We start from the raw sequence: 26,514 nt of genomic DNA, 5'->3' as shown, positions 1-26,514 counted from the left end.
AATGTCATCATTGAGGCCCTGTGTGTGTGTCGAAAGGCGATATATCCACCTTTGTTCCTTCTCAAAGAGGGTACCTTCATTGCTAGAATTCATTTGCTCTATTACTACCCACTTAACATCATTGGGACAGTGGCCATGTTCAAGGAACTGGGTGGTTAATTTAGTAGTGTTCCTACCACACCTCACATTACTCCGATGTTCACCAATACGCATTTTAATCCTCCTGGTGGTCATTCCCACATATCTGAGACTACAGGGACAAGTAATCAAGTAGATGACATTACTTGAATTACAATTGGTGTGACCTCTCAGTTGCCATTCTTTACTCTCTTCCAAGTGTAAGACTTTTGTTGTTGTCGTGAGGTGACAAACACTGCACCCCCCACAAGGGAAATGGCCCGTGACAGGTGGTAGGCCCCATGCATTCAGTACAGTTTGTTCATGTATTGTCTGATCAATTCTGGGGCGAGTATGCACGAGAGCATCACGCAGACTTCTTTCTCGTTTGTAAGAGAATAGCGGTTTTTGCCATTTTCGACCATTACTTGTCAAAATTTGCCAGTGCTTCCCAATGCAGCGACTCACATCATTGGAAATGTTGCTGTAAGTCGTCACACAGGTTAGTGGAACTTCAGTTTCAGTCTCTTTATAGTGATCTTCCAAAAGAGCCTCCCTGTTGTTATTTCTCGCTCTATTTCGGCTTTTTTGTAATATTTTCTTAGGGTAGCCCCTCTGTGATAGTTTGGTAGTTAGATCTTCAGCTTGAGTATTAAAATCACTGAGACTACTACAATTTCTACGAACTCGTAGATATTGGCCGAAAGGTAGGTTTTCCCGTAAAGGGCGCGGGTAAAAACTGGAGAAATGGAGAAGGTTGTTTTTACTGGTAGGTTTATAGTAAGTTTTACTCGTTAGATGATCACCTGCTCTGGTTAGAGTGACATCCAGAAAGACAATGGAATTGGGGTCATATTGATGAGTGAATCTGAGATGAGGGTCGCAGGTATTCACCCAATCAAAGAAGGCTAGAAGGCTATCCTCAGATCCTTTCCAAATTAAAAGCACATCATCAATGTACCTCTGCCACAGGATAACATTGAGAGCGTAGGGGTTGGTGTTGGTCAGGATGTGCGTCTTCTCGAAGTTGTAAACATACAACCCTGCAATGCTGGGGGCAAAAGTACTGCCCATTGAAGTACCAGTCTTCTGCAGATAGATGGTATCTTTGTATTGAAAAAAATTGCGTTTGAGAGCTAAAGTAGCGCAATCAATGACAAAAGACTTGGAGGTGGTATACGTCCAAGTGGTCTGCTCAAGTACATCAGCCAGGACCTTCAAGGTTGCATCCTGCGGGATGCATGTGTATAAACTTTCAATGTCTAGGGAGACCAAATAACATGGCTCCTCTGGTAGTTGTACATTAAGTAACATTGAAAAAAAAAATTGCCCAGATGAACCTGAAGGCCATACGGAACTGTGAGGCCAAACTCCACGTCACCAAACAGTAGAAGACTCCACTCCACAACCAGTTGAAGTCGAAAGGAAGGCCCTGTTCACACTCCGAAGTCGTTCTTGCAGTTGTCATTGAGTTCTCAATTTTCAAGTAAGTCAAAGAAAAAGCACAGGAAATCAAACCTGGAATCGTCCCCTTCCCGCCACTCTGGAACTCCAGGGAGGATGCAAGAGTATCAATGCGCCTTCTGGTCTTGCTCCCTATGTCCATTAGAGGTGATTCTTAGTTTGGTCCTGACGCACCATGAATTTCCAGGTCCGTTGGCGATGTTACAGCAAGTTGAGGCCTTCAGGGTGGACATGCTGCATATATGTAGCATTTTACCAGCTCCCTTTAGTGCAGTTTTGGGCCCCAAGGATCCGCAGCAGCCTCCAGTTTAACTTCCGCTGGCCAGCCCATCCTCTGCGACACCTGTGCCTTTTGGACCCACAGCAGGTTCAACATTAGATGCGGTGTAGGCTTCGATTTTGGAACCATCTTCCGCACTGGTTCCTTTCGCATCGACGCCCTCTGTGTCAGGCAAGGATTTACAGCTCATATTGCTATCTGAATGCAAGCTGAATCCACACACTACCTGGCCTGAAGGCGCGCCTAGTGTCGACTTGCACTGGCAACGTCTCTGATTCCGATACTGTGCCATTACCACATGGGATAACCTTCACACCAGGGGTCTACAACCGTTCCCACAGTGAGTGCTACTTGTGATCATTGAAAACCATTGGGAGCTACTGCCTAATATAGGATTTGTTAAATGTACACAGAGACCACATAAAGTCAACACTGGCCCTAGAACACTCCAGTGCTGCTCCAGGGAGAATCCAGCATTTGGCAAAGGTGCTGAATATGAAAATGTTTACATTTAGGGTCTCTGTGGATCAGTTCTGTCCTTTTGCTTTTGAGACCGCGAAATGGACAGAGAGAGACAGAGAAAGAGAGGCAGAAAGTGTGAAAAATCAAGGAGAGGGAGAGAAGAGGAAGCAAGAAAGACAGAAAGGAAAGAATGTGAGAAAAAGGGAACAATAAAGAAAAAAGCTGAGAAAAACAGGGAAAGATCAATGGAAAATGGAAGAATACAGAAAAAAGTTATCAAACAGCGTAAGGAGCAAAAGAAAGAAAGGAGAAGGAAGAAAGAAATTAAGAAGAACATCAAAGTAAGCAACTGTAAAAGGTACAGTAAGAAAATGACAAAGGAAAAAGAAAAAAATGAAGAAAAAGCACAACAGAGAGAAAAAGAAAGCAAGAGAAAGAAAAGAGTGGGAAATAAGGAAAGTAAAAATTAGAAAGGGTAATAAGGAGTAGAAAAAAGAAACAGAAAGGAGAGACCTGGAGGAAAGAACAGTGATGCAGGAGAATAAAGGGAAAATACAATAACTAAATACATCAAGATAGGAAAGATGAAGACAGAAAAAGAAATTGAGTAAAAGTAAAGAAGAGTAAACGGCAGAGAAAGAAAGAAATAGGATAACAGAAAGGAAACTAAGAAAGAGATGGATCAAGATAGGCGGCAGGAAGGAAAATATGCAGATGGAAGAAAGACACGGAGGAAAAAGAATGAAAGAAGTGAGGGAAAGAAGCAAAGAAAAAAGAATGAAAGAGAATAAAGCAAAACGTAACCAAAAAAAGAAGCAGAAAGGAAAAGTAGAGGTAGGAAGAGGGGGGAAAAGAAACATTAGGGTAAATAGTACGCGTAAAATAAAGATAAGATGAAAAAAGAAGGCAGCAGTAAGGTAATTCCAAAACCTTCCCCGCCACTTTACATGTTTGTGAGTCAAAACACATTTTGGTAAACAGATTTGTTTCCTCAACAAACCTTGCTCTGAGATCAGTAAATGCCAGCTGTCTCCTCAGCTTCTGCTCTCATGCCCCTTAGTATACAATGGCAGACATTTTAAAGGCTGTTCTGGATGATCTTCAGTTTCCCCTTACTCAGGCTATTCAGGACGGCCGCGATGTGGCAAAATTTGTAATCAGATCTGAACTTTACACACATGATTGGGACGCGCCATGGGAATCAGTGTGGCTCCATTGCGCCACCTATAGATGAGGTCTACTGTCTTCTGCAGGGATGTTCAGGCATCCTTAATGGAGATGCCATTTGACGGCTTTTGCCTTTGTGGCACCAAAGCGGACTCACCCTTGGACCGTTTCAAGGAGAGGAGAGCTACAGCATTTTCCTTGGACCTTTCTGCTCCCACAAATTTACCCTTTAATGGAAAATTGTTTGAAGTTTTATTGTTTGTTCTGTCCCTAGATCAGCGAGAATTTGCATTGGGCACTGATAATGCTTTTTGTGTGGGTTCCCGGTTCAGGCTTCCTTGTTTAAATCACCTGTCCTGATGAGATTTTAAAAAGGTTTGAAATATTTGTTTCCTCAATAGTCAAAACCCTTTGATGCCTCAGTGGGTCACTACACAGATGCCCCTTGAGGCATCTGACTGGTAATCTTTCTCATTGCCATAACATTGGTCAGACGTGTCAGTGAGCTTCAGACGCATCCTGTTAATCCACTTTATATCTCCTCCTTCCCGTAGAAGTTGTTTTTTGAGGACCCAAGCTTCTACTGAAAGTAGTTATGCCTATTTTATGTCGGGTTGGCTATCACCTTTCCATCATTCTTTGCTTTGCTTCGTCCCTCTAGAGAGCAAGAGAGATTCAGTCGGTTTTTGGACCCTAAAATAACATTGAGCTCCTATATCGATTGTACTAAGCAATATCAAGCAGTACTTTAGCATTGTTTGTTCTACAATTTTTGAGTGATCTTCTGATCTACTGCCATTACCTTTTTACTGCTGTTTAAATAGTTTTTAAGATGATGAGTATATGGGGGAAAGTTATGATTAGAAGAACAAGTTACTTTCCTTTAACAAGTCTTTCTAGCAGATATGATCTTCCTCCCACAGATCCATCATCACACTCTCATCTCCTGTCTTAGGGTCATTAAATGACATTACTTATAAAACCCTTTCTAAACTTAGTTCAAATTTGTCATCCTTTGGTCTCTGTAATGTGGGAAATGTACACTGAATCTAAGAAATTAGGTTTTGCTGCTCCAGTGTACGTGATGATGAGACCATCTCTTTGCTTCTCTCGTCTTGTCCCCCGCCACTGACTCCCACTTCTTTTCCTCTACTATCCTTTGATTGTCTTAACTTTTTTTTTTAAAAACATGTTTTTAATAAATTGAACATGGTAGGCGATTAGACATACAGTTGATCATCATAGAGCAAATCGAGTAAATACATCACTTTACAGTCAGGTCCATCCAGTATAGCACCATCAAACAGTAGGAATTCCAGTAGGTTGGATGCAGCCATAAAACAGCGTACCTGTACATAAATACAACTCTCAATCTGAGGTAACCTCATCCTCGTCCAGCCGCGGGGGTTCGCATATATGACCCCTGAACTTATTCCATGCAGCCCATATTTGCTCCCACTTCCCAGGGCATCCACGGTGGACAAATACTGCTTTTTCGGCCACCATAGCTTCATCCATGTCCCTGCACCAGTCCCTTAGCGTAGGCAGTACATCAGAACCCCACAGCCTAGCAATATTGCGTTTCGCCATCATCATACCCAACATAGCCCAATCCTGTTGACAATGAGTTAGATCAGTCGCTTCCCATATATTTAACAAACAGCGCCAGGGATCTGGCAGTAGGGAAACAGTTAGGGTCTGGGAGATGGTGCGCATCACAGCAGTCCAGTACATTGCCACCCGACCACAGTCGCATATAGTATGATAGAATGTTCCCTCCTCCCCACATCCACGCAGACAATACCCATGTGATGACTTCCCTATCTTGTAAAGGACCATTCTGGTGTAGTATGTGCGGTGCAATATTTTCAATTGGACTAATTTGAGCCTGGAGGGGGTAGCCGTCTCCCGTGGGGAGGAAAGGGCCTCCTGCCACTCCGAGTCATCGAATTCACCAATACACAGGACCAATTCAACTTAAGCTTAGATGTAAAGGATGTCGCTTTGCACGACATATGTTCCGTCAGTAACCTATCCTCGAGAGGGGTGGATTCCTGCAGGTCTGTCACTGCCGGGAATGGTTGTTTGTAATGCATGTCGAATTTGGATATATCTAAACCGCTCCGTTTGCGCCATATCGTAATTGGTTTGCAGGAAAGAAGTCCACCACCTTGCGTTTCTTCCAAAGGTCTCCTACCACTGAGATACCTATGTTGTCCCAGGCTTGAAACCCCTTACTGCTGCGCAAAGAACCCAACCTGTGCGAGTCCCATAATGGTATCATCTGCGTGATAAGATCTGAGCATTGAAGGCGATTATGTGCTTTGTACCAGAGTTGCACCGAGTGGCGTGTAGGGCTCAAAAGGTCCGTGTCTTAACTTTTTTGACGCCATCCTCCTCTGCTCCTTGCTTTCCTGGTTGTGGTGGACATAGAAAAAGACCACTGCAGTCAGTTTTGTTTCATTTTAGCACATACTTTTTTTGTATTTGTACAAATTCTGTTTGAGGAATTTTAAGAAGAAGTTTGTAGTGATTCCCCTCCCTCCGAATTTCAACCGGGCTGAGTTTTGTTTTCCCCAATGAAAATTACTGATTTTTTGTGAAGAAGGTATATAGGCAGTTTTGGAATTCTCCAAAATGAGAAATCACCACACTGCATTTTTCAGACGGATATTCTCCATTTTGTAATCTGTCACAAAGAGGTATTAGTATAGCCACCAGACGTGCTATTACATTTTTCATTACTACTGAGATTTGCTCAGTGTTGTAATGAGTTTTTAAGGAGACTTGGTCAATTTAGTCATGATTGATGTTGTCTGTAATGTTGGTATGTACCACAAATGTGAGATCTGAAATGAACACGTGATGGTCTTTTAAGCATTGAATGGCTGGTTTGATTAACACATTTCCTTTAGTACCCGTCTTCCCTTTATCTTACTCCCTTCTTTGGTCAGTGCTGATGCAGCATCTTGTCTGATACATTCCTCCATGCTGCTTCCTATCGATTTTTTTCCACTTCTCTCCTCTTTGGTTCTCGCTTTTGCATCTGGGTGGTAAATTACAGAGAGGTCACTCCCTCTTGAGGCAGCATTGCTGCTTATCTGGGTTTTGACGTTTCATGGTTGGGTAGTTGGTGTGAGAGGGTTAAGGTGAAGGGTGGCAAAAGAAAGAATTACACATTTTCTTTTTGTGAAACAGCTCAGTGGTCTTCACAGCAGTGGAACCTTTGTGAAGGGGATGGCATCTCTTTCCCTGGTTGGATTATCTCCTTGCTATTCACTATGAGTCCACCTCAAATTGAGGTGATGAGCCCACTGGGGTGTCCTGTTGTGATCTTGTGCTCGTTGGTGTTCATTGGACACTGCTCGGTATCGTCCTCTCACAGGGATGTTTTTTCATCTCACATGTTCTGCTTGAAGTAGCCTATCTTCTAAAGCAGTTTGTCTTCATTTTCTTTAGTTGGATCAACGCTCGCCTGTTATTGATGTTGTTTAATAAATTAAGATTTGTTTTTTCAGCTGGTTGTATTTGCCTTTGGTATGCCTCTATCCAGACCCATGCATTCTTATCTTGTTACTGCTATTACTTGGTCCCTAATATTTGTTGTCTGTTTCTCTGTTTTACATTGGCTCCTCACATTCCTTGCTGCTTCTGATTCAGCAAAATATTATTGGGACAATAAAATACCAATAATGTGTGGAGCTCCATTTAGCTCAGATCGCAAAACTAACTGAACTTGAACTCATTCATTCCCACAAAAAAGCATAAGGCCCTTAAGCCTTGACACTGCTATGTCCAATATCTGACACTATTGGAAGGTGGCCCTTAACTTGACCTGCCTCCGATGTCGGAGCAGCTCGATTGTTTGGATGCATAGTGCCTGGGGTCATATTATTCACTTCTCTATATAAAGGTTTATTAATTTGATCTTTCAGAGAAGCACCTTAAATAGAAATAGCTTCTTTGGCATGAACCTACACAGATTTCTGATCCCAAGGCTATCTCTCCATTCTCACAAAACATATAGAAAAAATTACTTTAAACTCGGTAACAAAGACAGCAATTTGGGAAACTCCTGTGGCAAAAACCCAAAGTTCACCTGACATCCCCTCCTTCAGGAAAACAAAAGATCCTAACTGCTATGCCCTGCCCTCTCCCCCACCGCCTCTGAACCTTTGCCGCAGGAGGATGCACCAAATGATACTCCTGCTGATGAGGACGACTTGTTCACCTCTTATAACGATATGGTATACTTTGATTTTCCAAACATCGAAGGGCTTAATATCTCCCCTGAGATACAGCTTGACTCGTCATATAGGCTACCCACGAAAGAAAGTGCCTCATTTGCAGTGATAATTTGGAGGGCTGCTGAGGTACGAGAATGAAAAATGTCCCAACTATAGTAAAAGAAAGTTTCAATTCTATTAAGTACTAGAAGGCGAGGATTAGGCTTGCTTTATTCACCAGCAACCCTTTAAGTATGTAACTGCAACAACTAAATTTCCTATCAGTCCATTGGAATTAAAAACAAATAAATTCTCCAATCAGAACAGAGTCAGTCCTTTACCCACCCCTGTAGAGACACTATACTACTCTTTCTTTCTGCGAACATAGCCAAATCCTTTCAAAATAATTTCTGTTTATTTGCCTCTCGAGAGAAAATTGATGTAAGGTAACAAAAAAGCAAAGGGCAAATTCAAAGGAAACAATATCACAACACAATAGTCCAGTGTTCAGCAAATTGAAAAGGCACACTACCACCATAATATCCAGTGAAACATAATCATGACGTGTATTCAAACCACAGGCAATACAATAATCCTAGGATAGAAAGATTGAGACCACTCAAATAAGGATGGGCTAATCCTCACCTCCTAGTCCGTAAGAGAATTGAAACTCCTTTCTGATATCTTCGAATTTTTTCATTCTGTGTCAGGACCTAAGGTGAGAATTAGGCTAGTTTAAAGCTTTTCCACCACTAGAGATGTCAGATGCTTTACTGGTTGAAAATAAAACCTTTTAAAAGTAAGATTCCGAGGACCAATCTGCTGCATTAAGGATATCCTCCAAACGAGCTCCTAAAGAGAAAGCTTTGGAAGCCATAGACCCCCATACAGAATGAGCTCCAAACTTAGTAACGTCAATTCCAGCTTCATGCAAAATCCATCTGAACCATCTGGCAATGGTACGGAAAGAAACAGCTATCGGAGGCTTTGTAAGTGCAATAAACAGTTGCTGTTCGCCCAGAGGGCGAATAACTTCGGTCTGGGTTTTAACCACACACAACTTTGGAACATCTGGGAAAGCTGGGTATTGCACAATCCTAGAATGAAACATTTCCCAGCTAGCATAACGGAAAGTTTCAATTGTAGGCGGGGATTATGCTTTTTCTTTCTTTACTTTATTTAACTGCAGCCGTTTTGAAGTAATTAACAACAACTATTCCCATGATACATCGGGAATATGGCAAAAACAATAGAGTTCACGTCTAGAGCATCTCCTGTTCCCTGCTTCAATCACGGCTCCCCGAGGTGCTGATAGTCCTTCCTCAGTGCCCAGCCTTCCTCTTTCGTTGCTGTAGGTCAGCCAGCCCAGAGTCTTGTTTTCCCGACTCTCCTGAAACACAAAACAGAACATAAGCGACAATCATGTCTAAGGCTTAGACTGCAAGCAAAACAGATCAAAGGATCACATAACAGTTGGATATCATAAAGCAGTTGAGCTTGCCAGGCAACAGAACAACAGGATCCCATAACAGATGGCTATCATAAAGCATTAAACCTTTTACTTACTCCAATACGCGGGAGGGCAAGAACGAAAAGGCTTTGTACCGTGGGTGGGATAATCCTTGCCTCTGATTCCTTAATAGTATTGAAACTTTCCGTTACGCTAGCTAGGAAATTTTTCATTCTATGGCAGGACCGGAGGCGAGGATTATGCTCTTTTAAAGCTTGCTCACCACCAAGTGAGCCATATCAATAATCGGTTTAAAATAGAACCGCTTAAAGGTGGAGTCTGAAGACCAATCTGCTGCATTCAGGATGTCTTCCAGACGAGCTCCCAGGGTAAACGCCTTAAAGGCCATCGCTCCTCTGGCGGAAGGAGCACCAAAGATTCGAAGATCAGTGCCAGCTTCTTGCATGACCCACCTCGCCCAGTGGGCAATGGTGGGGGAAGAAACCGCCTTATGAGATTTCCTAAGCGCAATGAGTAATTGTCGTTCCCTTGGAGGACGAAACTCCTCCGCCATTTTCTGATATGCCTTGAGGCAAGCCACCACACACAGTTTCGGAGAATCTGGGAATGCCGGATAAGAAATAGTGTGATCCGCACTTTGTTCGCCTGCAGATCGTAAAAGTAACCCCCGTGGGGGAAAAAATCCGGTTGGTAACATCCTGGGCCCTGACATCCGAAACCCTTCTGCACGAAATAAGGCAGAGAAGCATTGCCAATTTTGCCGACAACTCCTTCCTGGAGAGTAACCGATGTGGTTGTCATGACAGGAACAAGTTTAAAACCCGGTTAACATCCCAAAGTTGAGAGTACCGGGGCTCAGGAAGCAGCGAGAGATGAATGCCTCGAAGAAGACGGCAAACCAAGGGGTGTTCACCTACCGGTGACCCGTCAATGACGGTGTGACCCGCAGAAATGGCAGGACGGAAAGTGTTGATAGTTCTAAAAGCCAAGCCTTCCTCCGCCAGAGTGGCCAAAAAATTCAGAACAGAGGTTATATCTGTTGCCACGGGATTGAGACCCCGTTGCAGACACCAACAATGCCACCTCCTCCAGGTGGAGCGATAGCGTTTGACCGTGCCGTCGACCCAAGCTTTGGACATGAATCTCTCAGCTGCTCCTGAAAGGCCAGGGACCGCCCAGTGTCCCCTGTAATGCTCCATGCCATGAGGGTGAGACACCCCTGCTCTATCAATGGATGAGGATCCCCGGCTGGATCGAGCAGAAGCGACGGAAAGAGGGGGATGGGGAGTGGGATTGGAATATCCCAAGAAAGTTCCAGAAGAACCGGAAACCAAACTTGAGACCTCCAAATTGGGGAGACAAAAACCACGTCCGCCTTCTGGCGTCGAACCTGGGCTGAGACTCTCATGAGCATGGCAAACGGGGGAAAGGCATAGCCCTATTTGGTCTGCCAATCCTGCAGAAAAGTGTCCGTTTGTGCTGCCAGAGGGTCCGGTCTCCAACTGAAGAACCTGGGCAGCTGATGATCCAGGTGAGAGGTAAAGAGGTCCCTGTAAACGGACCCCAAAGGGACTGAAGGTCTGCAAAAGCCCCCGGATGCAATTTCCAAAGACTCCCATCGTGGAAATGTCGAGAGTGAAAATCCGCTATCTGGTTGTCCCGAGCCAGAAGGTACTCCGCTGTCACCGACACCTGATGGTCAAGACAATACATCCAAAAGTTTGCCGCCATGTTCGAGAGAGCCTTCGAGCGCGTGCCCCCCCAGATGATTGATATACCGGACAGCCGTGATGTTGTCCATCTTGAGCAGAACACAAGAACGGACCGAGTCAATTGTTCAGCATTGGATCGTAAACGACCTTGCCAATAGTTCCAAACAGTTGATGTGCAACTGCTTCTCCATAGGGGACCACACACTTCCAGTTGTGACCTCGCCACATCGCTCGCCCCAGCCTGATCTGCTGGCGTCGGACTCGATAACGATATCTGGCGCTGAACCGAAAATCGCACGTCCATTCCAGGCCTCCATGTTAGAAAGCCACCATTGGATCTCCTCCGCATGGAGGAATACCTTCTGGAAATAAGATAGGCCTTTGCAAGGTGTCGCCCTTTGAGGCGCTGCAAGGCCCTGTAATGAGAGGACCTGGGAAAATGGCCTGGATGGACGCTGACAGAAGACCTACAATGCGGGCTGTCTGCCTGAGAGAAAGATGGTGTTGGGCAAGGGCCCTCTTCAGCTTGTGACGGATTTTTGTCATTTTTCAGGCTGGAGAGTAGCGGTGACCGAATCGATGGAAAATCCCAGGAAGATCACTTGCTGGCACGGAACCAGCTTGGATTTTGACTAGTTGATTACAAAGCTCAGGCCCTGCAGTAAATTGACCGCTGTCTGGGGCTGACGAGACGGAGTCGCGGGACATTGTGACATGAGTAAAATGTCATCCAAATACACTATGAGCTGCATCCCGGACACACGCAGACGCATGATCACCGGACGCAAAACATTGGTGAAACACCAAGGAGCGGAGGATAGACCAAAAGGGAGGCTGGTGAACTCGTACATCTGGCCCAGCCAAAAGAACTACAGGAACATCCAATGTGGAGGAAAAATTGGTAAAGACAAATACGCGTCCTTGAGGTCTAGCGGTGCCATCCAGTCGTTTGGTCCGAGAAGATCGTGAAGAAGATGGATTCCCTCCATCTTGAAGTGTCTGTAAACCAGCCACTCGAATTCGCGCAAATTGATGACGGGTCTCTGTCCCCTATCCGCTTTGTCCACCACAAAAAGATTGCTGCGGAAACCACGAGCGTGGTAAGTTGACTGCACGACTGCCCCCTTGCGCAAAAGAGACTGAACCTCCTGGTCGACCAACGCTTGCCGACGAGAATACCAGAGGACGCGGCGGAGTCCGCTGAAACGGTTCTCTGCGGAACTCTATATGAAAACCTCGGACAGTCTGGAGAACCAATGCGTCGCCCGTGACAGAAGTCCAAGCCTGAAAAAAAATGCGCCAGCCGGCCCCCCACTTTTAGGTGGGAAGAAGGGAGAACACTCACTGGAAGAACTGGAGACGCCGCCGCCTCTACCACCACAGTTCTTCCCCTGTCGTCCCCTCGTAGGGTAGAAGTTTCCGAATCTGACCTGGTCCTGATAAGACGCCTGGTTGGAACCTCCTCTCTGCTGGTTAGGGCGGCTGGACGAGCGGCCCCTGCCTCGACCGGCCCCTCTGAGCAAAGACCTTACTGATAGAAGTCTGAGACCTGTCCAAAGATGTGAACGTATTCACGAAGCGCCCTAGCTCCTTCATAAAGGGCTCACCAAAGAGGCCTCCCTGAGCGATGGCCCCCTCCTCTGAATCAGCCAAATCACCTAGCTTGGGGCCCACTTTTATCAATAGGGATCTTTGTCGCTCCATCGACAGTGCGCAATTAGCATTTCCAAGAAATACTACTACGCGCTGGGCCCAGGAGGAGAGATGTTCTGGAGAGATCAAGGAACCCAACGACTTGGCTTCCTCAGCCATTTCGAGATTTTTTGTGATGGGTCCCAGAAGAGCTTGTCTTGACAAGCCCGCCAAGAACTACCAATGCCCTTTTTGGGGTCCTTCATGAATTTTTGTAAAAACGTCGCCCTGCGCGGATCAATATCGGGAGTTGCCACCACCTTCCCCTCCAAAAAAGGGCGCACTAACGCCTCTTGCGGCTGTCGGATGCGGCTGGCGACATACTGGGCGACCTTGTCACAGGGCGCCCAATCGGAAGACCAAGGATGCAAAATGTCATCTGGGTCCAGCATATCGGCGCAAAGATTCTGCTCGTCCACGCCTTGACCAGAAGTGGCAGGCACTGGTTGGGAAGGCATGCAGGAGCGTGAAGGACCGGCCCCGTCATCGGTCCCATTGGCAGAGTCGTTAGGAGTGGCAGCCACATTAGAGGGCTTGCTAGCTAAAAAAGCCCGTTTGAGGCGGGCGAAGGTGTCCGTATGCACCCCTGCGTCCTATGCCCGCTTCGCGGGAGGCGGCTGAGGATCAGTGGCAGCAGCGCCGGCAGGTAGAGAATCTAGATTGGATTGAGCTGCTCTGACCAACATGTTGCAGGCCAGTTCTATTTTGCGTGAAAGACGATCTTCCAACGTAGCCATTGCCTGCTCCACCGCCTTGTGAATGGAGGAATCTACAGCATCGTAGAAATCTTCGTCCCACTGCAATGCTGAAAGAGGATCTTCCTCCCACTGTCCATCCTGGTCATCCAGGTAAGTACTCTGGTCGTAGGACTCCATAACAGAAGAATTACACACACCACCTCGTCAATGAGGGTGCGAAAAAAGTCCCATAGGCTACTAGTGCTGTCAGGCGAGGAAAGCTCCGCAATATGGGAGGCTGGGTGACAGCCGCAATCAAAGCAAGCAAAGCTTTAGTTCCGGACAAGCCTGGGACCCATTAGCCCTGGTGCAATATTGAATGGGCAGTCTGTCCAAGAGTGGGCCCCAGCTGGTCTCCACCTGCGAATACAGACTCCTATGAGCGTTAGTAAAAAAAGGCCTAAACAACGGACCCCCGAGACTGGCAACAACAGTCCTACACCGTCTTCCAACAATCTACTGACCTACAAAGCAGGCGTTCAGGGGGAGTGAAATAGAAATGTCTGCCTAACGACAGAAAACAGACCGTAAATCGATGTACAGACAGGCAGAGGGTCCAAGCTGCTGTGCGACCCGAAACTCAAACGTGCAGAATATATGGAACGCACAGCAGCGCGGAGGACGCAGACGTGCACCCTCTAGTGGTGACAGCACACACCGCGAGTAGCAGCTGACTCGTTCAGGAACTGCACAGAAACCAAGGAAACTGTAGAAGACTCCTAATGAAGCCACAAGCAGAACAATATCGCACAGAAATGGCGCGCGTGGTGGAACCGCCAACGCGCGCAGGAAGCACAAGATCTGAGCGCGAAAGCGCTGAAATACCGGAGGAGAAATCGAGCCAAAACTCCCCAGAAGCTAGCAATATTGCGTAACCCGTCAAGTCAGTCAAGTCAAGTCAAATGATTTATATAGCGCACTACATACCCAGAAGGTCTCAAGGCGCTTGAAGAAGGGTGGGGGGATTACTTGTCGAATATCCAAGTTTTAAGTTGCTTTCTGAATGCTAGGTGGTTCTGAGTGAGGCGAATGTGAGTGGGAAGTGAGTTCCAGGTTTTAGCTGCCAGGTAGGAGAAGGATCTACCTCCCATGGTGGTTTTGTTGATGCGAGTTAAAGTAGCAAGGGCTTCGTTGGAGGATCGTACCTGGCGGGAGGGGGTGTAGAAGGAGAGTCGTGTGTTAAGGCAATCGGGTCCAAGTTCGTAGAGTGCTTTGTGAGCGTGGGTTAGGAGGCGGAAAGTAATCCTTTTATTGACGGGGAGCCAGTGGAGGTTTTTCAGGTGACCAGAGATGTGGTCTTTACGCGGGATGTCTAGTATGAGTCTGGCTGAAGCGTTCTGAATGCGTTGGAGTTTTTTCTGGAGTTTTGCGGTGGTACCGGCATATAGGGTGTTTCCGTAGTCCAGGCGGCTCGTGACCAGAGCGTGGGTGACAGTTTTTCTAGTTTCGGTGGGGATCCAGCGAAATGTTTTTTTGAGCATGCGAAGAATATTGAAGCAGGATGATGAAACGACGTTGACTTGTCTGTACATGGAGAGTGAAGAATCCCGGATGACGCCCAGGTTCCGTGCGTGGTCCGTCGGGATGGGTGCTTTTCCAAGGGCCTCTGGCCACCAAGAGTCATCCCAGGCGAAGCGGGAGGTACCTAGGATAAGGACTTCTGTTTTGTCTGAGTTCAGTTTTAGTCGGCTGTGCTTCATCCACTCGGCTACTTCTTTCATTCCTTCATGTAGGTTGGTTTTGGCCGTGTTCGGGTCTTTGGTGAGTGATAGGATCAGTTGAGTGTCATCAGCGTATGAGATGATGTTGAGGTTGTGTTGGCGTGCGATGACCGCGAGGGGGCTCATGTATACGTTGAAGAGGGTGGGGCTGAGTGAAGATCCTTGTGGCACGCCGCAGATCACTTCAGTGGCTTCAGACTTGAATGGTGGGAGGCAGACTCTTTGGGTTCTTCCGGTGAGGAACGAGGTGATCCAATCCAGTGCTTTTCCTTGGATTCCGATGTTTCTGAGGCGCTGTGATAGGGTGCTATGACAGACTGTGTCGAAGGCTGCGGAGAGGTCGAGGAGGATGAGGGCAACTGTGTCTCCATTGTCCAGTAGAGTTCGAATGTCGTCTGTGGCTGCGATGAGGGCGGTCTCAGTGCTGTGTTTGGCTCGGAAGCCGGACTGTGAGGAGTCGAGGGATTTGTTGGTTTCGAGGAATGCGGCGAGCTGGTTGTTGACAGCTTTCTCGATGACTTTGGCCGGGAATGAAAGGAGCGAGATGGGGCGGTAGTTTTTGAGTTCGGTGGGGTCAGCTGTGTTTTTTTTCAGAAGGGCGCTGAGTTTGGCATGTTTCCAGCTTTCCGGGAAGGTGGCGGAGTTGAAGGAGCAGTTGATGACGTCTCGGAGGTGTGGTGCTATGATGGAGTCTGCTTTGTTGAAGATGTGGTGAGGGCATGGGTCTGTGGGGGATCCTGAGTGGATGGAGTTAATCAGGCGGATGGTGTCCTCAGTGGAGATTGGGTTCCAGTCATTAAGGATGTTCAAGGGGGGTGAAGGTCCTGCAGAGGGTTGGGTGGGTTGGTCTCCGGGTCGGTTGTCGAAGCTGTTGTGGATGTCTGCGATTTTGTTGTGGAAAAATGAAGCTAGGGAGTTGCAGAGGGCTTGAGAGGGGGTGATGTCGTTGGAGTTGGCTGAGGGGTTGGTAAACTCTTTAACGATGTTGAATAATTCCTTGCTGTTGTGGGCATTGTTATCTAGTCGGTCTTTGAGTGCGGCTTTCTTGGCAGACCGGATTAGTTGGTGGTGTGTGCGGGTGGCGTTTTTGAAGGCGTCCCTGGTGCTGGTGTTTGGGTCTTTTTTCCAGGCCTTTTCGAGGGAGCGACAGAGTTTCTTAGATTTCTTAAGATCGTCGTTGAACCAGGAGGCGTTCTTGCTGCCTAGCTTGATTTGGCGTTTTTTCAACGGTGCTAGGATGTCGGCGCTGTTGGATAGCCATTGGGTGAGGTTAATGGCTGCTTGGTCGGGGTTTGAGGAGTGGACAGGGGGGTTTTGAAGAAGCGATGAGGAGATCTGGTCGATGGTGATTTTGTTCCAGTTTCTTCGCAGAGTAGGTTGAGGATGGTTGTGAGTTGTGGTTTTATTGTAGCTAAAGTGAACGCAGCTGTGGTCCGTCCAATGTAGAGTTGTGGTGTGACTGAAGGAGACATGTTTGCTGGAGGTGAAGATAGGGTCGAGTATGTGACCTGCGATGTGGGTGGGGGTAGTGACAAGTTGTTTGAGTCCGAGGTTGGCGAGATTATCCAGAAGGGTGGTGGCGTTGCTGTCATTGCTCTTTTCCAGGTGAAAGTTGAGGTCTCCCAGTAGAATGTATTCCTCGGAGGGGAGGGCGTGTGGGGTGATAAAATCAGTGATGTCTTCAGTGAATTGTGCACGGGATCCTGGTGGTCGGTAGAGGAGGGTGCCTCTGAGTGTGGTCTTGGGATCGGTGTGGACCCATAACACAGGATCAGTCAAATACAACAAAATAGCAAAACAAAGTGAAATGCAACACATATGCTAGAAATATGAGAGAAAATATATACATGACTTATCTTTGGCTGCAGCAGCAAAGAAAGAGTAAGGCTGGGCACTGAGGAAGGACTATCAGCACCTCGGGGAGCCGTGATTGGAGCAGGGAACAGGAGGTGCTCTAGACGTGGACTCTATTGTTTTTGTCATCTTCCCGATGTATCATGGGAATAGTTGTTGTTGTTAATGACTTCAAAATGGCTGCTGTTAGGTAAAGTAAAGAAAGAAAAAGCATAATCCTCGCCTCCGGTCCTGCCATAGAATTAAGTTTCATATGTCTAGACATTTGAAAACCCCCCCCTTCTGGGGTAAATACTCTGTGTCAAGTCCAGTACTCTCACATCTGACACTTTATGACAGGGTAGCAAGTTTTGCCGATATCTGTTTTCTTGAAAGATATGTATTAAAAGGCCAGGATTTAAAAATGTGAAGGACTTTATTAGCGTCCCACAGGTGAGAATATCTGGGTTCTGGAGGAATAGACAACCTGATACCTCTGAAAAGTTTACAAACAAGGGGCTGCTCTCCTACCTGATGTCCATCCACGAAACTGTGGCCAGCTGAAGACCAGTAAGCTAAACCCTCGGTAGCCAAATCCTCCTGTAAATTCAAAATACAGACAACATCTACCCCCACGGGATCCAGTTGGCGTTGATGACTCCAACTGAGCCATCGTGACCAGACGGAGCAATATCACTTTTGTGTGCTATTCGCCTAGGCTCTTGTGAGCAAGGCTGCAGCCTTTGAAGAATTTCCCAGGATTTTCCATTGTTTCATGTAATCCGCCATGTCATGAGACAGAGAGACAGTGAAAGTACCAGATAGTGAGGATTCCCTTGGGGATTCTAAAGGAGAATCGGAAAGAGGGGAAGAGGTATCAGAAAATTCCAAGAAAGTTCCATCAAAACTGGAGACCAAGCTTGAGATCTCCATAATGGGGTGATCAGGCCCAAGTCAGCGCTCCGTTGACGTACCTGAGTGGACAGCTGCATAATCATTTCAAACTGAGGAAAGGCATATCCCTTCTCCATACTCCAGTATTGGAGAAAAGTATTGGTTGATACCGCATACCAACTGTAGTACCTCTCCAACTGGTGATCCAGTCGCGAGGCAAACTGGTTGATCGTGAAAGGACCCTACTTCTGTTGGAGAGCCTGAATCACCCTCGGGTGGAGTTTCCAAAGACTGGTGTCGTGCCAATAGCAAGAGTACCAGTCAGCCACCTGATTGTACTGACTCTGAAGATATTCCACGAAAGGGCTATGTGATTGGTCAAGCAATAATTCCACAGGCCTCAGGCCAGATCCAACAGCGCCCTTCATCTTGTGCCCCCAAAGTAATTGACGTACCGAACTGTGGCTACATTGTCCATCTTTATAAGGACACAAAAATGAGCCTAGTCTTTGGTCCAACACTTCACCGAAAAAGAACCTGCCATTAATTCCAGGCAGTTTATGTTAAGGCTTTGTTCGATGATGACCCTTTTCCTCCTGTAGAAACCTCCCTGCAGCAAACTCCCGAGCCACTGGCATCCGATTCCATGACCAGGTCAGGTTGGGAGCGGAAGGTCGCCCGGCCATTCTATGCACCATGTGGGATATCCACCATTGCAGTTCTTCCTTCGCTTCCTCTATTAGGGGAATGGATTGGGAGTAGGGGAGGCCTTGTCGTAGATGATAGATTTTTAGGCATTATAGCACGCTGTAGTGGAAAGGACCTGGAAAGACCACCTGAACTGACAATGAGAGCAGGCCCACCACGCGGGCTAAGTGGTGTATGGTAATTAAAGACCTGGACAGAGTTTGTCTGAGTTCGTGTTTTATTTTGGTCAGTTTGCAAGAGGGAAGACTGATGGTGGCTTTGATGGAGTCCACCACAAACCCCAGGAATTGGGTGGATTGAGAGGGGGGTCAAGGATGACTGGTCCTTGTTGATCACAAAACCCAGAGACTCCAGCAGATCAGTAGACATCTGCAGATGTTGGGAGAGACGTGTGGGGCACTGATTCATGATTAAGATGTAGTCGAGATAGACTATTAACCTGACTCCTTGAGCCCATAGGTGTTAGATCATCAGCTTCATAACATAGGTGAAACACCTCTGAGCAGATTACAGTCCGAAGGGTAGGAAGGTGAACTTGAATACCCGTAATCTCCATTGGAATTGGAGGAATCGCCTGTGGGGAGGAAAAAAATGGATTGTAAGATAGGCATCCTTGAATTCCGGGTGGACTATCCAATCCTGAGACTTCAAGAGATCCGTGAGGAGATGGATACCCTTCATCTTGAAATGGTGGTATATCAACCATTCGTGGACTTCCTGCAGGTTCATAACCGGTCGGTATCCCGTCCCTCTTCTCTATGAGAAAGAGATTGCTGAGAAACCTATGGGAATGAAGAGTAGTATGAACAATGGCCCATTTGTCCACAAGTTAGAGAATCTCTGCATCTACTAATTTAATTTTTAATTTGCGTGTTTTATATAGCGCTAGAATCACTCCCGGGGGAGTATCTCCGCGCTTCGACCGCTGCGAAACCCTTCCTGGCTTCCCTGAGAGATGGTCCCTTAATGGGTATCTCCAGGGTGAGACCAGGCATCCCCGGCGGTCTAGTGGGGCCGTTAGTGAAGATGAGGCAAGCTAATGCCCAGAGTTGCCGAGTGTGATCGCTGATCAGAGTGGGCACCGAGGCGAGAGAATTATCGAGTCCGCTGACCCTGGTCCAGAAACCTGCCGCGCCGGGAATCGAACCCTGGTCCCGGGCCGTCCTCTGCTCTCGGGTCTGCCGCCTCTAACCAGTGAGCCACACTACTTCACTGGTGACTGGTCTGGAGGGAAGGTCAATGATACAGGACTAACCGGTTGAGTGTGAGAACCAGAAATTCTATCTGGAACCCCTGGACGGATTGGAGTACCTATGTATCTGAGGTAAGGGTCCGCTAGTTATGGGAGAAATCTCCCAACCTGCCTCCCAATCGTATTCCCCTGGAGTACTGTACACTCAACTTGTGGGGCATTGTGCGAACCATTGACACTTCCTCTTGTCCCCTGACATTGGGGATAAGTTCTGGTGGAGTAGAAGATGCCACATTTTGCTGGATCCTACCATTGTCACCACCTCTGGAGGAGAGCTGGTAGGAAACACAGCCGGTCGAGCGCCCTCTACCACAACCAGCAAAACATGTGGCATAAAGATGCACCTAATAGAAGTCTGGGCTTTCTCCAGGGATGTGAGCGTATTCATAAATTTCCCTAATTCTTTAATAAATGGATCTCCAAACAGATTACCTTCAGCTATGGAGCCTGCCTCCAAAGTCGAAAGCTCCCCTATCTTGGGGTCGATCTTGATCAGTAAGGACCTACGTTGCTCAGTGGAGATTGCGCAATTTGTGTTCCCCAATGCAATTATGGCCCTCTGAGCTCAATTGGACAGCACCTCAGGAGCAATCAGGGACCCGTATGCTTTCACATCCTCTGCCATGCCCAAAATCTTGGGCAGAGGTCCGACTACATCCAATAGTTTGTCTTGGCAAGATCACCAAGACCTGTCTGTTCCCTTCTTGGGTTCCCTCAGAAACTTCATTAAGGTGGTCACCATCTTGGGGTTGATCTCCGGCGTGGAGGCTACTCTGCCCTCCAAAATGGGTTTAGGTTTAAAAATGTAGTACAATAAGCAGTCTGGTCACACCAGATACGAGTAGTAATCCACTACGGAGGCATGATGGTCAATGTAATACTGGCAATAACAGTAGTGTCCAACCTGTCTGGGATGAAAATGCACTGTACCAAGGAAAGAGTAGAACTAGGAAAATCCCGGAAAAACTTCCCCGCTCCCTTAACCCAATCCCCCCTTCCAAACCCCTTCTTGTCCCCCCTCCCTCCACCCAGTCCATAGCTCCCATCAAACTCCTTACGGCTCAACAGTGCAAATACTAAGGGTCAGCAGATATGGGTGCCGTCAGGCGCAACAACCTGAAATATCTAGGACAAGTTATCCAAAGTGGGTTTAGAGAGGTTGTATGATAGAGGCACGCATGGCTAAACCATGCATCCCTCTACCACCCAGCCCGAACTACAAATGCGTCTTAACCACACATTCCTTTACAGTGCAATTTCATTGTAAAGGCATGAAGGGTAAAGGGGTATGAAGGGTTATGCGTGGCTGAGATCGCCCCTACTGGGACCCCCTCTGCCCCCTGCCCAAAGCTACAAACCTCCTACCTGGCCTGACAACCAAAACCTTCCAACCCGGCACACTCCCACCTTGCCCACTACCACCCTTGCGCTGTCCCTAAAACTACCCCAACCCCTTCCACTGCCCTTAAGCCTAAAACCCTGACCTCTAATTTAAAAAACTACCTGACCTCCATCCCAAGCCCTAAAAACTACCATGCCCTCTCCTTAGCCTAAAAACTGCCCCAACTGCTCATTCCCCACCCCCTGAGGCCTAAAACCCTGCCTCTTTACAAACACTATCCCTACCCCTTCTCCCTATGCTGTCCCCTTCCGCTGCCCTTAGCCCTAACACCCTAACCCCTTATTAAAAAAACTACCCCGCCCCGTCCCCCCATCAGTCCTAAAAATTACCCCGACCCCCCACCAGCCCAGAAAACTACCCGACACCCCAAACCCTGAAAACTACCCTGAACCCCAGCCCTGAAAACAACCCCAACCCCTCCTGCCCTGAAAACTACCACAACCCCCCCAGCCCTGAAAATACCCCTCCCCCCCCCCCCCCCCCCAACCCACACTTATCCGGCGCTGTGCTCTATTTGTTTAAAGGTAATACTTTGTCAATATTGACGATGTCGGTGGGGATTTGAGAAATATGGGCATCACATAACAAAATTGGCTGCATAGATATATGTCTGACAATTAACCTTGATGCGGTCAGAAACATCTTGATGCTGATCATTAGGAACTTGGCTGGAACATCTAACCATTCAGCCATTGGAATTTCTGAAGATCTAGTGATGGTGAAGTTTTATTAAGTTTGGAACACCTAAGGACTGTGAATTTGAACAACTGTATGTGGGCTCTTAGTAAGGCCGTAAAATCTGGAGATTTGACCTTACAAGAACAGGAATTCTAGCAGTTCTGTTATAGTAGGGCAAGAACTTCTGATGGTTGGGATTTCTCTGGGTAAGAGCATCTGGAAAGGTATTTACCTGTAAAGGAACATCTTGTGGTTAGACCTGCAAGAGGATAAATATGTGGAGGTTGAGTCTTGGGAGGATTGGAGCATCTAGACATTCAGCCTTAGGAGGCAGGAACATCCAGAGGTTGTATTTGGGAAGGCAGTATTAGAAAGTGGTGTGTGGTGTAAGGAGTTCTTGTATACAATGTTCTCTCCTTATTGCAGATGTCTGAAATCATATGTATTATAATTTTACCTGTTTCTTCCTAACTGTTTTAAATATCCTGAAAGGGCGCTCGATAATGCAGGTAATGTTCCGAGGAAGACATTCCGAGTAATACTTAAATGAAGTTATGTCCAATGCTCACACCGGTTGTATATGTCCTTCAGCACCATATTTCTACTATCCCTTTACCATATCCACCTTTTGCCCTTTCTCCAGCTCTCCATGCTTTTTACTGAGGAGTGTGACAAGGTGCGTGATCTGATGCATGTCCACTCATTTAGCTATGACTTCCACCTGCGGATTGTGCACCAGTACCTCTTGGGCTCCCACATGACATTGCGCCAGGGCTACCACCTCACCAGCTTCCTGGAGGACTTCATTGCCCAGCATCCAGACATACCCAAGTTTGGACGCAATCATGTCTTTCAAGGTACAAGTTACTTATGTAATTAAAAATGTACCACCGTTTCTTAATTATGTATTTATTCTACAAAGAATACACGTGGTTTAGCATTGCAATACCCTCTTTAAGCTACAAAAGAATTGTGTTGGAGCACTTGAGTATGTACGAAAGTCCAAAAAATAAATGTTATTTTTATTTTATTGGTGTCAACGGTGAACAACAACAACATTGCATGCCAGGTCTGTCTCACCTTCCACTCCAAGAAGACCCTCAGGTATTGATGAGAGAGACGGTGGGCCATTTAAAAACAGCACTAATGCATATCACTAACTATAAGGAAATGCCCCTCTGTGCATGATCACCCCCAGGTTTTTAGACTGATGCTGCTGGTTTTTCGAGTTGTATGTTCACTGAGACCTGCCAAACAGGCCTCAGTGCCAGTACTCTGACCCTTTTAAAAAGCATATGTCTAATTGGCTCACCCACAATTGACATACGTTAACTTACTTATTAATCCCTTGTATATTGTACCGCTAGGGCCTGTAAGTTAAAGTGTTCCTCATGGACTGCACCACTAATTTTGCCATCACTGGTGTGACAAAGCAAATCATGACTCCCATTCCGCCATTGCTGTCTGGCAGAGCAGTTTTCAACAGTCAACTGGACTTTTCCATTTAAAGTCACGGCAGAGCCCAAGCCTTCCTTTTTAATATTTATTAGCCATCCCTAAGGCAGGCCTGCAGAGCCCTAAAGGCAGGGTGCATTATATTAAAAAGATGCTTTAGTAACTTTACATGTCCTGGCTGTAAAAACCCTGCCTTGTTGTTTTTACTGTGAAGAGGCTTTTCACTCCATTGACGAATACAGGTTTACAGGCTGACAACTTAGCAGAGCTAACGTCTGAATGGGAGTACTCAAGATACTTCATGATTCATTGCATTAAACCTGACTTGTTGCCCAAGTTTAATTTAATTTAAGATATACAAATGGCAACTTTACAAAGTTACCACTTTGTTGCCCAAAGTTTACCAGTGACTGTTTAAAGTTGCACACAAACTGTTGTTCTCGAGACAGCCCTCTGCTCTCATGGAGAGATGTGTGAACTACTCTCAGGAAGGAATTCAAAGGATGTGCTATTGGAATAGTTGTGGCCTTCTCCTGACAGGCTTACCAAAGTGGTTGTTAGCCCAAAATGTGAGCTTCAAAGGTGACACACTCAAGAGGGACTGCTCATTTGTTGTAGCAGACAGGCTGGCATCTCGGACTGATAGGGGGAAGCCAAACAAGTTTTTCCATCGGTGTGTAGCCCCCAACTAGCCACACCTATGGGATGGGCTAGGGAGCTACACACACCAAGAGAAGGGTTGCAGTGGACAAAGTGGTGCATTATAGGCTACCTGGGTGACACACTTCACAGAGATTCTTCACTAGGCAGTAGCGGACCTGGTTACCCATTGGCTAGTAGTTGCTACATGCCAGAGGGCAAGAAACACACATAAAAGTGGCACCTCTGGCACCCAGACCCCAGATCTCATCTGTACTGGAGAGGACTGCCCAGCTATTCCCTGTAGCCCGCAAAGAGAGGCTGCACCAAAGACCTGTTGCACATTGGGCTGCAAATGCCTGTGGTGTCCGCTCAGGAAAAAGTTGTCCCAAGCCCCAGACAGAAAAGGTGACACCAGGGGTCTATTGGATGGCTCCCTGTTACAGCCACAGGGCCATAAAACCTGAAGAAGCCTGTCTTTGAGAGTTGGTTGCCAATAATGCCTGGTTGCCACTCACAGCCGAAGTGCAGCCTGGGGGATAAGTTCCGACCTCCAAAAGTTGCACCCGGATCTGCTGGGCCCATGAGAGTCATCAAAGGGCAGTTTGGTCACCCAGCTAGGAATGTACTGTCAGTTAAAGGGAACCACTGTTATCCCTTTAACTGGAGACCGGTGGCAACTGGACTTCACCCAGACTTCAAGGGGCATTGACCGTGAGCCCAAAATCACCCACTTTGTTCATGGACCAAGTGGTGGCCACAGGCAGTCCCCCGATACCAGCTCTGCAATCTTGAGCATCTTCAAAATCCTGCATCCCTTGCATCAGGGCCTCTACTTTGATTCTTATGGCGTTTCACAATTAGACCCTGGAACTAGAATGTAGAGGAAGCCCGGCTTAAAACGTTTTCTATCTTAAATGAAAAAAATCTGGCCCCATTCTGGAGATACATCAATGAAATGAAAGTGAATGAAATAAGATGGAGTTTTATAAAGTGCATTTCTACCCGGAGGCCTCATAGCGCTACGGACGGGAGGGGGGAATGACGCCATACTGAGTGTTACTGAAAGAGGAATGTTTTCAGGTTTTTGCGGAACTTAAGACGATCCGGTTCGCTGCGCAAAGTGAGAGGCAGAGAGTTCCAATCGGAGGCAGCGTTCCACGAAAAGGAACGACCTCCCCACCTAGCTCGTTTGATTTTTCTAGTTGAATCTAGAAAGGTTGTACTGGAACGTAATGATCTAGGAGGGTGGTACGGAGTGACTAGGGAGCAGAGCATTGCAGGACCTGTTTGCCACATAGCTTTGTGAGTTATGCACATCGCCTTGAATTTTATCCTAGCCTGTATGGGAAGCCAGTGCAGTTTTCTCATGGCGGCAGTGCCTGAATGTCTTCGGGGAAGTCCGAGGAGGAGATGTGCCGCCGCGTTCTGGGTGACCTGGAGCTTTTTGACAGAGCTTACCAGAGCGCCCAGATAGAGGGAGTTCCCGTAGTCAAGGCGGGACAGGATAATTGCCTGCACCATTATCCTCCGGGCTTAGGAACAGTGGCCAGACTAAAGAGAACGGGGTACCCGAGAATGTATGAGCGGATCACATCAATCAGCTCTACAGCAGTGGGGCAGGGGAGCTGCCAACTCCCTCCTTGCCTCAAGCACTATCCTATGAAAACACCCAGGGTCCGGATATTTCTGTAGCCGTAGTAATGAAGATCATTAGTCGTATGAAGAACGACGGGGCGCCAGGGCCAAATGCAGCAGTTTTTAAATCATCTCGACAGTTTTGGGCAGAACTCCTCACACCTCTCTTTGGACAAGCTTTTCTTACAGCCACAATTCCATCTACCTGGCAGGGCTCAATACTGCACCCAATTTATAAAAAGGGCAATCGCTCAAACCTGGCTAACTACAGACTGATAGCTTTGTTGGACATTGAAGCTAAAGCCTACGCCCGTGTTTTACTGGCGGAACTTGAAAACTGGGTTACAGAAAATAATATCTTGCCCCGCACCCAGTCAGGCTTCAGAACAGGCTGCTCCACAACAGACAACATAACAGCGCTGTCCTGTTTGTCGTGGAGAGCCACTTTGGCCAACCAGCTACCTCTATTTTGCTGCTTTGTGGACTACAGCGCTGCATTCGACAGAGTCAACAGAGGGACGCTATGGTACAAATTAAATTCTTGGGGGATACCATCTCCACTTCTTTCAGCTCTGATTTCTTTGCACTATAAAACTTGGGTGAGGATCAAAACAAGTGCAAAAACACTATCCTCAAAAATTGCAACTAAAAACGGTCTAAAACAAGGCTGCGTATTAGCTCCATTATTATTTAATCTTTACACCGCCGATTTACCTGAAGAACTGGCAGGTGCAGCCTTGGTCGCCCCAAAATTGGGTGGGACACGTCTACAGATAATGCAATATGCCGATGATATTATTATGGACCATACAAAAATTGGATTACAAAAATCGCTCATTGCCCTTAATATGTACAACATAAAGAGCCATCTTCTGATGAACGAATCAAAAACCAAAGTTATGACCTTTGGGAAATACAAAAAAAAAGAAAAATCGTTCTTGGCGAGCAGGGGGACTACATATAGCG

The 26,514-nt window shown here is 46.9% G+C and overlaps 1 protein-coding gene across 7 annotated transcripts in view; it reads left to right on the top strand.

The window, feature by feature from the left end:
• SZT2 (SZT2 subunit of KICSTOR complex) overlaps positions 1 to 26,514 on the top strand; it is a 1,033,029-nt gene that overhangs the window by 978,396 nt on the left and 28,119 nt on the right. For all 7 annotated transcript variants that reach the window (XM_086953216.1, XM_086953214.1, XM_086953218.1 and 4 more), the window contains one exon: positions 22,460 to 22,673. In XM_086953216.1, coding sequence (XP_086809342.1) covers positions 22,460 to 22,673 — 214 coding nt within the window. The remainder of the gene's footprint in view (positions 1 to 22,459; positions 22,674 to 26,514) is intronic.

The sequence above is a fragment of the Lissotriton vulgaris genome, chromosome 1_2 (genome assembly GCF_964263255.1).
Source record: "Lissotriton vulgaris chromosome 1_2, aLisVul1.2, whole genome shotgun sequence".
Taxonomy (NCBI): domain Eukaryota; kingdom Metazoa; phylum Chordata; class Amphibia; order Caudata; family Salamandridae; genus Lissotriton; species Lissotriton vulgaris.
Note: the sequence above shows the minus strand (reverse complement) of the source record. Positions and strands in the feature narration are given on the sequence as shown.